Below are 13186 nucleotides of genomic sequence, written 5' to 3' on the forward strand. Positions count from 1 at the left end.
TGGTGGAACTCGGCTGCCCACCCGAGTAAAACCACCACACAGGGTCTCCGTGTGCTCACGGCTGGGTGCACCCAGAGCCTGCCAGAAGCAAGGCCTGACCCCTTTCCTGGCATCTGCCAGCCACTGCTTCCCTGGGAAGGAATGGGGGATAGCAAAGGGCAATTGGGACAACTAGGGCATCCACGCCTTTGCCTTCTTCGTTCCTGGGGTGTATCAGGACTCCTTGTGGGGCCATGAGTGTGTCACCCTCGTGTTAGGGTGGCAGCAGGTGCAAGGGCAGCAGGCTCTGCCAGGCTGGTGACTTGCGTGCGCAGGGAGGAGTGGACTTTGCGCAGCCCAATGCCAGTGGCTGCATTCAGTAGCCCCAGAAAGCCGTCAAATGAGTGGGAAACGAGGGTATGTGAGCTGTACCTGGGCCAGCAGGGAGTCTTGCCAAGAGCTTGTGTTTTCTAGTTGGCTGGGACCAACTGTGTTTTCTGGCTGGCTGGGACCGTTTGGGCCCAGCCAGCCAACCAAGCTTTTACCCATCGAAGAGTACATTTGTCCAAGCCATGAACAGCCAGTTTCTCCAGGAGACTGCTGTGGGAGCTGGATGTATTCGAAAGTGTAGGAGACCTGCATGTGATGCGAATGATATGGAATAAGGGGTGGATTATTGTCGCGATTTTGGCTGGGATTATGTTAATTTTGTTTGTAGAGTCTTGCATGGTGTTGTGTTTTGGGTTTACAGAAATAATGTTGAGAATAATGCTGATAACACAGTGATGCTTTAGTTGTTGCTGAGCAGTGCTTGCACAGAGTCAAAGACTTTTTGGCATCTCACGCTGCCCCACCAGTGAGGAGGCTGGAGGTCCCCAAGAAGCTGGGAGGGGACACAGCCAGGACAGCTGACACAAACTGGCCTAAGGAATGTCCCATACCATATGGCATCATGCTTAGTGATAAGACGAGGGGAAAGAAGGAGGATGGACAGACGTTCAGAGGGATGACATTTGTCTTCCCAAGAAACCCTGAGGTTTGAGCAGCCCTGCTTTCCCGGAAGTGGCTGAGCATCTGCTTGCCAACGGGAAGTTGTGAATGGATTCCTTCTTTTGCTTTGCTTGCACGTGCATCTTTGGCTTTTCCTAGAATGCTATATTTGTCTTGATCCATGAGCTTTCTCATCTTTGCCCTTCTGATTCCCATCGCCATCCTGCTGGGACAGGGTGGGCAAGTGGGTGTGCAGTGCTGAGCTGCTCACCCGCCCAGCCCAGGAGCGTGTCACAATGAAACCCTTTGTGACCTCCCTTGATGACACCCCCAGGGGTCTGCCCTAAAAAATGCAGCTGTGACTCGGACCCTCAGTGTCCGTGCAGGACAGTGACGGGACAGGGCAGGAGCACAGGGCCTTTAAGGAGTCTAAGTGCACAGCCCACGTCCCACAATGCGGTTCCGATGCTGCTACCACCGGAGAAGACGACGTATTATCCTGGGGAGGTATCCTTGCCGTCATCGCTCCATTCCTCCATCCCGCAAGGTGGCAAAGATAACCCGCCCCTGCTCCAGGATGGTCTGGCAGGAGACCTGGTCTCCTGAGGAGAGCAGCTTTCCGCTGGATTCCTTGGATTTCCAGCCACCGAATCCCAGTGAGTGAGCATCCCGCGCGGTTGGGAAGGGTTGGGGCCAAGCAAACATCCCTGCTTGAAGCCAGGACGTCTTTCCTGGCACGGCAGCAGTGGGATCCTGTGGGTGGGGGGCAGAATGGCACCTGGATGCTGGGGGTGCTGGGAGCCCAACCCAGCATGGCCTCGCCCCGGGTTGGGAGGGAGCTTAGAGGGGGCCCAGATCCTGCTGCCTCAGCACCCTCAGAGTATAGAATTTGTTGCTAATTGAATACCTAATTGAAATCTACCCTCCTTTAGGTTAAATCTGTTAGCCCTTGTCCTATCACAGCACTCCCTGATAAAGAGTCCCTCCCCAGCTATCCTGTAGGCCCACCTTTAGGTACAGGAAGGCCGCTGTAAGGTCCCCCTGGAGCCTCCTCTTCTCCAGGCTGAAGAAGCCCAGCTCTCTCAGCCTGTCCTAGGGGAGGTGCTCCAGCCCTCTGATCAGCATCAGGGCCTCCTCTGGACCTGCTCCAGCAGGTCCATGTGTCTCTCGTGCTGGGGGCCCTTTGTCTCCTCGCTCCTGCCTTCAGCCCCTCACTGCAGCACTCCTCACTCTCCTCCATTGTTAGATGCCTGGTCGTGGGATCTTGGCAAAGAGGAAGCCAAGAAAGTCATCGAGATATTTGTCAGAAGCACAAAGAAGGTAATGGCAGCCACTTCTATTGTGGCTGTGCCCGTGTGTCCTGATGGGGCCCCGGCCCTGCTGCCAGGCTGGGCAGAGCTGCTGCCCTTCGTGTGTCTCAGACAGCACCGCACGTCACAGCACTCCAGTGTCACAGCACTCCAGTGCTGTGGGCTCTGGTTCTCCCCCCTCACGCTCCCCGTGGTTCTCTCTGTGGCTGCCAGGATGAGGAAAAGAAAATGAAGTTCCTGGAGAGCATCTGCACCCTGTGCAGACACTGTTCCTTGCTGGAGGACATGGATGCCTTCTGCCGCAAAACCGAGCTGGCAGAGAACATCAAGGTGAGGGGACGCGTGGCGGGTTGGGGAAGGGGCAAGGCCCCCTCAGACACCAGCCCCCTGTGAGGCTGGGGCAGGGGGAGGTGGAGACAAACCATGCACAGACACCAAGCTGCCCAAGGCAGGACTGGGCGTGCTGCTGGGCCTTCAGCAGCGGGCACTGGGGGCTGGTGTCTGCCACGTCCCATCCTGGTTGTGCTTTGCAGGTTTTGCTGGAAGAGGAGCCCACGGACAGTTTGCACACAGCATTTCGTAGGAATGCCATGCTAACTATTGCCACCCTCAGGTACCTGCCCAGCCCCTCCTTTGGCCAGCACATCCCCAGGGCAATGTCCCGGTGGCCCTGAAGCTGGCAGGGAGGCTGCCCATCCCTCCCAGGGATGCCTGTCCATGGGAGGGCCGTGTCCTCCTTCCCTAAGCCTCGAGGCACCACCCCAGCACCAGCGTCCAACAAGCTCCTATCTCCCTTCTTAGCTCCACCACGGAGGCAGCACTGGATGGCAAAAAGGAGAGTCTCCTGCATGCCTGCTTCAAGAGTGTCTTCTTTCTGCCTCCCTATTTGGACATGTCAGCGGCAGAAAAAGATCTCTACAACAAGGTATGTGCTGGGTGAGGTAGTGGCACCCCCATTCCCGCTGGGCTGCTGCCTTGCTGCCTCGTGCTGAGACAACCGGACAACCAATGCAGGGCCGGAGCCCAGATTTGCTTTCCCAGCCTCATCCCTTCTCCCCCTTCCCCTTCCCTGGCCTGATCCAGTGCTGCAGGAGGTCTGCACACAGCAGCTTTTTAGCCCCAAAGTCACCCCTGGGCACTGTGAGGCGGTGCATGTGTCCTCCCTTGGTGCTGGAGGTTCAGTCAGCTCCTGGGGGTGAGAAGGACCGTAGAAATACTTCTATGATCCTCTGTCCTCCTTGCAGACCATGAACGCCATGGAAATCATGCTGCAGGCCTTTGTACGCAACTGTCCAATCTCCAGTGTCGGCGAGGAGTTGCAGATTATTTGGCAGGTCTGGCATTTGCAGAGTCGGTTTCCCAGGAGTGGTTCCAGAGCTGGGGGGGTAACGAACGTCCATGCTGCAGTGGATGGCCCACCCCCAGTGCTAGGACTGAGCACACTGCAGGCAGGTGCCCACCTCCTTTGGGGAAGCGCACCAAGGTCTTCTGGGAGCCTGGCATCCCCTGGCTGTGGTCAAAGACCCTTTCCCCTCTGAAGAATCCTCTCATGTCACAGCAAAACTTTGCCCATGGCACTTTTGGGCCAGCCCCTCCAGACCCCAAGAGATCACCTTGCGCCAAAGCAGTGGGAGAATTTTAGCCCACTCCTTGGGCACCGCACTGGCGGCAGCTGGAGCTGCTCTCCGCCTGCCCCCCAGTCCCTCCAGTCTTCTCTTGCCAGGTGTGAATGGGGCAGAGATCCCCGGGGACCTGCCCATCCTGCACGGGAGCGTGGCCCTGAAGCCATGTTCTCCTGGCTGCCCAGTGGCCGTATCCCTGCCCCATTGCGGACCCCTGGTTCCTGCCACAGAAGCCAGCGTTCACGGAGAGGGGACAGAGGGCCGCGTTCTGGGGGAGGGCGCAGGAAGGAGCTGAGGCTGCACTGGCGGGTGGCATCTGCCCGTCTGCCTGACCACAAAGTTGGCTGGCGGATCTGTGGCAAGCCTGCAAGGGAACCCAGGGGCAGGAGCCCTGCTGAGGGCTTTGCTCCACCTTGGGGGAAGCTTTGATGGACGGCATGAGCACAGCCAGGGGTTCAGCAGTGCTGCTTCTGCTGGAGCAGGCGTCAGCTCCCAGGGCAGACCAGCAGCTTCTCTCCTCACAGGCGCTGCTGCACTATGCCACCTCCCATAACACAGCTGTGCGCAAGATTGCCCTGCAGAAGATTGAGAGGCTGAGTGATTTCCTGGTCACATATTTGGGGAAGGTAAGATGCCAGGAACCCTTCAGCCAGCCTGTCTCCCCTTCCCTGCATTCCAGAGCATCCTGCAGCTCAGGGGTGCCTGTGCAGCAAGCCCGAGCACAGGTGAGGGCCTCAGCACAGCTCTGCTCTGAAGCAAGGGTCTTTGTCCCTCCTTTGCCCCTGCTCTTCCTTCCCCAGGCCCTGCTCTGTGCCTCCACTTAACCCTTCTTCTCTCCTCCCTCCCTTGCCCAGACCTCGTTCACTGCTGGACAATGCAACGGCAGCCCTGGCACCCACAAAGAGGTCCACATCCCCATCCTGGGACAGCTGCTGGGACACCTCTTCATTTCCAGCTGTGGCACAGATTCCAACAGTTGCACAGCTTTGGATGCTCTTTATCACTTCTACGCATTCCTCACAGACGGAAGAGGTAAGAGAAGGTGTGGTGGGCAGTGTCCGTCTGCACACAGACATCTGCTGGTATGTCTGCTTCTTTTCCCCGAGTATTCTGAAAGATTGTTCTTTTGCTTGGTGGAGGCTGCCCACGGAAGTCTGCCAGGTTCCCTGACCTCCTCTGCTCCTCACAGCAGCTTCCCGCAGGAATCTGGCTATCGTTTTTCACAGAAGCTAAATGCTTACGGAAGTCCAGGAGCAGTTCTCTGCTGCTGTCCTTCTCAACCCTCCCCAGATCACCTACCACGCTGTTTTGAGGTCTTCCCCAGTCTAAGCCATCAATCGATTACCACTTCCCAAACCACATCTTCCCTGAGGAGTGGACAGCAGAGCCAGCCGTGCATCACCAGGGATGGTGTCGCCCTCCAGAATTCTCCTTGACTGTTTGCTCCCTGCCGTCTTGCAAGCAGATGTCAGGGAGCTTCCTGCACATCCTGACCCCGAGCAGAAGGGGTCTGTGACACGCTGCTATCCCCACGGCACCCAACGCCATTGCTTCTCCGCCTTCTGCATCATCCCTGAGGTCCCTCTTGCTCCCAGCAGCCGTCACCCTGTGCTCTACATCCCTGCCCACCACTCTCCTCACCATGGGTCTGAGCCTCCCTCCTCAACCATTCCTAGTGAAAGTGCTTTTCACCATTTGGCAAGCTTGTTGGCAAAGATGCTCTTCCCTACTGACTCTTCGGTGTTCCCCCCTGTTTAGAATGCTCGCTGACAAAGGACATGGAAAATTATGTACAGTGCCGCAAGAAGTTGAGGGATACGACATTCCCTTCATATGAAATGTCCAGACCCTGTGATATTGCCAAGGTAATGAGCTCTGGCCTTGCTGGGAATCTTGTCCGCAGCATCAGCAGGCAACTCGTGTGAGCAAAGGGGTCCAGAACCGGTGGGGCTGGCACGGCCTCACTCGCCCTGGTGAGAGGGTTCCTCTTGTCCCAAAGCTGGGGCTATGCGAAGGCTGCTCCCCTGTGTCCCGGCAGCAGCTCCAGCCCTCCTGGCCACCAGCAAGCCCTGCTTACCTGCAGGGCCAGCACTCTGTCCCCATACGCCCCATCCTCACTCCTTCCCCCTGAGGGCCCTCTCTCTGGAGCTGCCCTTGCTGCTCAGCTAAGCAGCACCCTTGGGACACTCAGTGCGGCATGTCTTCCCTCCCGTCCTCCTTCCCACAGGCGTTTGGAGGACACCTCAGGCCTTCTGAAAGGGCGGACATCATCCTCACAGCCACTGAAGCTATGCGAGACTCCAGCATCTATGGCAAGCAGGGGGCCTGCAGCGTGCTGGATGCAGCCTTGGAGGACCCTGACTACTGGCTGACAGATGTAAGTGGCCTGTGGCCATTGCCCTGCCCTTGAGCTCTTTCAGGTGTTGATCCTCCCTCTCTTCCTCTCTCCCTCTTTCCTTTACTCCCTCCCTTCTTCACTCGCTTTCTCCCTCCCTCCCTCCCTGCCTCCCTCCCTCCCTCCCTGCCTCTGTCGCACATCGAGCTCTCTTGGGCTCCAGAAGCCACCTGAAGCCAGCAGAGAGCAATGGAAGGGGCCAAAGTTTCAGTGGCAGCTGTGGAAATGGCTGCAGTCTGGTGGACACACCATTCCCACCTGTGTTCCCTCCAGGTGCCAATAATCATGGAATGCATCAGGAAAAATCTGGACAGCATCCACACGGCATCAGCGCGGCGCTGCCTGGACTCCCTGCTTCTCCAGCTGACCAACCAGATGTCCAGGGAAGAAGTCAAGAACCTGCTGAAGTTCTCTCCGCCAAGTGACAGGTCCTGGCCTTAACATCCTTGAGGGCTTGTTCCACGTCGGGAGATGCACCTGGAGACGCTCTGGTTGCCAGAGCCATGGCAAACAGCAGGGCATCCCCAAGGAGCACAGCCCTCCATCCCACCAACATGTTCCAGCCCCACTGGGCCAGCCAGGGCTGCAGCAGCCCAGCTGTCCAAGGCAGCCCAGAGCCCCCCTGCCCCCAGGGAACGCCAGCTCAGCTCCCTCCTGCATGCCCAGGCTGGGCCCCCAGCGCTCCCCAAGTCACAGGGGCCGCAGGACAGCCTGGGTCCTACGGGGCTGGCCCAGGCCGCGGCCCTGCGGCTGAGGCAGCCCCACTGACAGAGTATTCTGGGCTTGCAGCACTGCCCTGAGCATGTGGGAGGTGGTCCTGGCCATGCCGCAGACCTTGGAGAAAGTTTTAAACGTGCGGATGGAAATCTTGCCACTGTGCGACTGGTGCACCGCGGTCACAGAAGACACCTGCATCCGTCGCTTGGCTGTGAGTTCCCAGATGAAACCTTGCTCCCAGCAGGGCTGCGCGTGCCCCTTCAGGCACACAGGCACAGCCCTGTCCCCATCTACCCCCAACCTGCCAGCTCCCCCAGGACGTACGGACACATCGTCCCTGGGGCCGGCAGGGCCGGCAAGCCCCCGTAACCAGCCGCGCCTGGTGCCTCTTTGGTGCCAGCTCGCACTGCTCCATCCCTGCCCAAAGGCGGGAGAAGAAGAGGCTGCAGGGAGCCCTGTAGGCCCTGCCAGGCTCTCCCTGCTCTTTCTTGCAGATGCTGGCCCAGAATCACATTTCTGAAGAGGAGTTTGGTAACCCAGTGCACCTCCTGAGTTACCTGAAGCACCCAAGCCCAGCGATGCGCTTGATGGTTCTCAAAGGGCTCTCCACCGTGTCAGAGAGCCCTGAGAAGGTGAGCGGGCCATCGTCAAGCAAAGCCATGTTGGCAGCCTGGGGCTTTGCTCTTCTGCCCTCCCATCCCTCCCCGTTGCTCTCCCCGCATCCCTGTAGTGCGCCCGCGGCCACTGCTTGCAGGAGGTGATTGCCATGCCAGCTGCCAGGAAGCAAGGCAGGAGGCTGGTGCTCAGGAACCACAGCCCTTTGCCCAGGGTGGTCTCTCACGGCTTCACGGAAGGGAAACTGTGTCTTTCCTACAGGCAAGAAGAATTCAGGTCGTGCTGCCAGACATCCTGGAGGCCCTGCAGGACACCAACACAGACGTCGTGCTGAAGGCCCTGCTTGTGCTGAGAAACGTGATGGCTCATGTGGAGAGGAGAGAGGCCAGTCGCACGGCTCTGCAGCTGGCTGAGAAGCTCCTGCCACTCTTTGACCATGTAAGTCTGCTGGGGGAGCCCGAGCCCTCAGCTGGGCCCCCTGTAATGAGGGCTGCCCTTCAGCCCGGCCCCGTGGGCAGCACTCAGGCAGGGCCTTCCCAGTCTCCTCGTCAGCCCAGCCGCTGGGGAGCTCTGCTTGGACATGGCTGGTGCGGCTGGTGGCGAAAGTGGGGTGGCTGGCGGGCAGCCTGTGATGGCAACCGACTGCGTTGCCTTTCATGGGCACCAGGCCTTGCAGCTGCCCCGGCAGGGCTGCTGAGCAGCTCCTCTGGGAAGGATCCAGCGCTGAAGCATCTCACAGTTCTGTGATCTCCCTTTCGCATCAGCCGCGCTAATGCCCCTGCTCCCCATGGGCGGGCAGCAGCTGTTGCTGAAATTCATCCTGTCCTCCTCCCCGCCAGGAGTCCAGCCAGGTGCGCGAGCACTCCATCTGCCTCTTCCAAGCCGTGACGGAGGCTGTGCTGTGGCACAGGCAGAAGGAAATGAAGAGGAAAGTGCACAGCAGCCTTCTCCCACTCTACTTTCGGATGAGAGACCAGAGTGAGAGCGTAGCAAAGGTACAGATCTCAGAGCTGACCAGTTACGTGGACAAGGGTGTGCCAACACCACAGAGATGCTCTGGGGGATCTCTGGCCGGCAGCGTGAGCTGCCTCCGATGGTGGCAGTCCCGTGTCCTTGCCCTGGCCATTGAACCCAGTGCACGCTGTCCCCCACCACAGCCTCCCATAACACGCTGGGAAAGGCTCGCAGCCCTGCCAAGAGGAGGGGACAGAGGGTCTCCTTCCCAAGGCTGTGGTGCCATGTCCCAACCTCTGCTGCTCCACAGGCCTCTGGGGAAGCTCTCGTCGTCGCTGCAGAGTTTCTGCGACGCAAAGAACTCAAGCACTTGGCCCAGAAAGAACAGACGTGGAAGATCGGGGAGTGCTTGGTAAGGACAACCCCACAGGCCCCAGCCCCAGCTGGGCAAACGTGCCCGGCCAGAGCCCGCTGCCTGCAGCTGCATCCTCGCTCCCTTCCTTCCAGCACAGAGCCCCAGGGGGCTCTTCTGCAGGCCCCTCTGCCCTCCCTGTCCCCAGGATGCTGGAGGAGACCCTGGGGAGGGTCTGCAAGCCCCGTGACCTTGTGTTCTCTCTCCAGCTGCAGCAGGGCAGAGACAGAGTAGACGAATACCTGCAGCAGAGCCAGCCCTACCTGCAGGACTCTCAGACCGTCTTGCGACTTGAGGCCGTCAGGTTCATTGGTGAGCCCAGCCCCTGGGTCCCTCTTTGGGCAGCCTTTGGCAGCCCCAGGCACTGCCCTGGCAGTGAGGCGCAGCCCTGTTGCCCCCAGAGCCCCCCGACTGGGCCCTTGCTCCAGCCCCCCTCGGGCAATGACCTTGCTGGGGTGCAGGAGGGGGCACAGCCTGGCTGGCCAGGCCAGGGGCTGCGCTGCTGGGAGCGTGCTGGGGAGCGGGGGTCTGATGGGAGCTCTGTGTCTAGGGCTTGCTGCGCGCTACTCCAAGGACCAGAGCGAGGAGAAGCTGAATGAAATCATCAGCGGTGAGTGAGGGCAGTGGTGCGTGTGCTAGGGCTGGGGGGACAGGGGCAGAGGCCCCCATGCCTTGCCCTGCTCCAGGGAAACGCTTCGGGGCAGAGGAGCAATGCAGGCATAGGAAGGAGGGAGAGGAGACGGGGTAGCCCGGCATGTCAGGGAATGCCCTCCCAGCCTGGAGTTGGGCAGTGCTGCTGAAAGGGTTGAGTGTGCCTGAGGAAGAGTCAGGAGAAAGGGCAGGAAGGCTGATAGAAGGTGGGAGCCTGTTGTAGAGCACCCAACCAGGACGAAGAGGGAGATGAAACAGCCTACAAGCAGCTCGGAGCAGTGTCATGATTGCGAGCCCTTGCTCTCGTGGGGAAGCACAATAGGGAGAGGAAGGAGTCCAGGAGATTCCTGGAGTGTGTGAATCCTCCCAGGGGATGGAGGCAGGTGGTGGGGGATCCAGCTTGTGAAGGTGCCCCACTTGACCTGTGGTGCGCAGATGGGGAAGGACTTCTGGGTGCATTTGGGACATTGCTGAGCAGCAGCTTTCAACTGATTCATTTGTCCCTCCTGCTCCTCCTGGCCTGGGGAAGAGTTGAGTGGGGCTGGCATGGTCTGCAGGGGGATGCCTGGGGATCTCTGCAAGGAGTGGGTTTTCATCTCTGCTCTTCTTTCTTTGGCAGTCCTCCGGTCTTCAGGGAACGACCCGGAACCCATGGTCAGATGCCTGGCAGTTCAGACCATCATGATCCTGGCGTCAAGGCGTAACAGAACATCAGGACGGAGATTTCGACTGTTGTGGTGCTGCTAGCCATGCAGCACTCCTCAAATCATCAATATATATCTTAATAGAACCGGGTTCTTGTCTCATTATTCCAGCAGCTCCTTCAAAGTGACTCGGTGCCATGATGCAGAGCTAACTTGGAGGCTACCAAGGACGTCTTTTCCCTGGGCCCGGTGACTGCTTGGTGCCTACTCAATGGAAGAGTCACAGAACCGCTGCGGTTGGAAAAGGCCCTTCAGCTCAAGTCCAACCGTCAGCTAACACTACCAGGCCCACCACAAAAGCACGGCCCTTAGTACCAAGTCCACACACTTCTTTAATAGCTCCAGGCCTGGGGACTCCACCAGTGCCCTGGGCAGCCTGTTCCACCCTTTCCATGAAGAAATTCTTCCTGAATTAGGAAGAATTCTTTCCTGAATTAGAAATAGGGCACATCAGCCTTCCCCCAGTGTCACGACCACCTCCATCAAGAAAAACAGAAGGGTTACTGTCATAGGCGACTCCCTTCTGAGGAGAAGTGGGCCGCATATGCCGACCTGACCCAACCCATTGGGAAGTCTGTTGCCTCCCAGGAGAACAGGGTAAAAGATGTTTCTAGAAAGCTCACTCGCCGCGTAAGGCCCTCTGAGGATCAACCATTACTGTTTTGTCCCGACGGCTGCTTCAAAGTGACTTCCGGAAAACGGACTCCACAATCAGTAAGATTGTAAAGTAGGTGTGTTTATTCAGTGCTGGGCAGCACGGAGGGTAGTACCACCAAAGTCGTGCGCACCTGTCGTGGCAACTTGCCTTGGTTATATGCAGTAAAGAGTTACATATGCATGAAGTTTCACAATACGCCTGTACATATTCATATCCTGTCCCCGCTTCATATTAAAATTAGTTCCAAGGAGTCATTTCCGTAAACTCCTTCCATCTGCGCTTGAGCAGTGCCTCCTGGTGGTGGTCGTCGGGGGTCGTGGGGATGAAGGTTGATGACTCTTCCTCGTCACCGCTAGTTGACCTCTTGTCTTTGCACAGACTCAGTTGCTCCCTGGATCTTGTCCACCCGCAGGACCAGTTTCTGCCAGTTTCTTAAGATAGGCTCACACTTTTATTAAGAGACTGACCTTGGTAAGCCCAAAGCTTCTTGCTTTAGTTAATTTGCACAATGCACCATAGTTAGCAAAGACACTAATTAGCATCCTAGTTTAATGCTGTCAGCGCTCTGTCTGTACTTGATAAGATTCTCCTAACTCCCTCTCTCAAAAGTGGCAAAGGGAAGTCCAAGGGCAATCAAATGGGACTTCAGGGCCTTGGGACAATGGGTGAAAGGATCAGGGGCACATGTTGCGTTTTCCTCTCCTGGTAGCAGGGAATAATATGGAAAGAAAGAGGCAGAGCCAGGTAATAAATAGGTGGCTCCGATGCTGGTGTCATGGACAGAATGATGGCTTTCTCCATCATGGGATGGCCTATGCAACTGCAGGCCTGCTGGTGCCTGTCCGGAAGCACCTTTATCAGAGGGGGAGAAAGAGTTTTGCACAGGAGTTAGCAGGGCTGATCGATAGAGCTTTAAACTAGATTTGAAAGGGGAAAGGGATAAAAACAGGCCCACTGGTGATATGCTAGGGGACGGCACACCAAAATGGGAGGGACTGTGCGCTAGCGAGATCCTGCGGCCTGCTCCATGTCATGCTGGGTACACTGGAGCACATTTGAAATGTTTCTGCACCAATCCACCCAGCGTGAGGGACAAGCAGGAGGAGCTGGAAGCTTCAGCTCAGTCCCAGAACAAGGGAGACTTGGTGAAAGTCCTGTGACTGGAGTGCTGTGATGGACAGTTATGCGCTCTTCAGGAAGGATAGGCAGGGCAGGCAAGGCAAGGGGCTGGCACAACGACATGGCTGAGAGCCTCTGGGTAAGGATTAAGGGAGAAACAAATAACGTGGATGTTGTAGTGGGAGTCTGCGATACCGATGAGTTATTCTCTAAGGAACTAAGAGATACCTCTCTTAGATCAGCTGCCCTTGTCCTGATGGGGGACTTCAACTTGCCAGACATTAACTGGTAAGACCACACAGCTGATACAAGCAGGTCCAGGAGATTCCTCACACACCTTGATGACAACTCCTTGGTACAGCTACTGAGGGAGACAACAAGGAAAGGTGCCATCCTAGACCTGTTGCTTGTGAACGGAGAGGGTGCGGTGGGTGAAGTGGTGATCGGCGGCCATCTTGGCCATAGCAATCACAAAGCGGTTGAGTTTAAAATCATTGGTGATAGGAGGAAAACTGCCACAAAACCTGCTTTTGGCAGGGGGGTTGGACTCGATGATCTCCTGAGGTCCCTTCCAACCCCTCCAATTCTGTGAACTCTGGACACGGGGAGGGCAGACTTCAGGCTGCTCAGGGAACTAGTTAGGAAGGTCCCCTGAGAAGCTGCTTTGGAAGGTATCGGGGTCCATCTTTTTAAGCACCACCTCCTAAGAGCACAGGAGCAGGCGATTCCGAAATGTCGGAAGTGAAGCAGGCGGGGCAGAAGGCCAGCTTGGCTGAGCAGGGATCTTCTTCTAGAGCTTAAGAGGAAAAAGCTTCCAGTGTGGCCACTGGAAGCGAGGTCGGGTGACGTGGCAGGGCTACAGAGGTGCTGTTCGCCTCTGTCGGGAGAAAATTTGTGCGGCCAAAGCTCAGAGGTGAAGCTGGCTAGTCCTGTGGGCAACAAGCCCCCTTCCTATTTGAGGAGGAGGACTGAGAGAGCGGCTGTGGTGGAACTCGGCTGCCCACCCGAGTAAAACCACCACACAGGGTCTCCGTGTGCTCACGGCTGGGTGCACCCAGAG

General features: G+C 57.6%; 1 protein-coding gene across 1 annotated transcript; it reads left to right on the forward strand.

Moving 5' to 3' along the window:
* The first annotated feature begins 1320 nt into the window (after positions 1-1320).
* Positions 1321-10691, forward strand: LOC121063084. Its single transcript, XM_040543417.1, has 19 exons — positions 1321-1625; positions 2216-2289; positions 2493-2609; positions 2813-2892; positions 3081-3204; positions 3524-3613; positions 4426-4527; positions 4756-4933; positions 5660-5766; positions 6129-6278; positions 6570-6724; positions 7086-7416; positions 7508-7645; positions 7890-8066; positions 8468-8623; positions 8893-8994; positions 9204-9306; positions 9545-9604; positions 10265-10691. Exons 1-19 carry the CDS (start codon positions 1424-1426, stop codon positions 10390-10392), a joined length of 2574 nt encoding a protein of 857 aa, XP_040399351.1. The 5' UTR covers positions 1321-1423; the 3' UTR covers positions 10393-10691.
* Positions 10692-13186: the final 2495 nt, after the last annotated feature.

The sequence above is a fragment of the Cygnus olor genome, unplaced genomic scaffold (assembly GCF_009769625.2).
Source record: "Cygnus olor isolate bCygOlo1 unplaced genomic scaffold, bCygOlo1.pri.v2 S102, whole genome shotgun sequence".
Taxonomy (NCBI): Eukaryota; Metazoa; Chordata; class Aves; order Anseriformes; family Anatidae; genus Cygnus; species Cygnus olor.

What these genes read in the sequence shown, in the direction of transcription:
- LOC121063084 (XM_040543417.1), top strand. Translation starts at nt 1,424, where the DNA reads ATGCGGTTCCGATGCTGCTACCACCGGAGAAGACGACGTATTATCCTG. An exon ending in TTCTCTCCGCCAAGTGACAG is followed by an intron (nt 6,725 to 7,085) that starts GTCCTGGCCTTA and finishes CTGGGCTTGCAG; the next exon opens with CACTGCCCTGAGCATGTGGG. An exon ending in TGAGGCCGTCAGGTTCATTG is followed by an intron (nt 9,307 to 9,544) that starts GTGAGCCCAGCC and finishes CTCTGTGTCTAG; the next exon opens with GGCTTGCTGCGCGCTACTCC.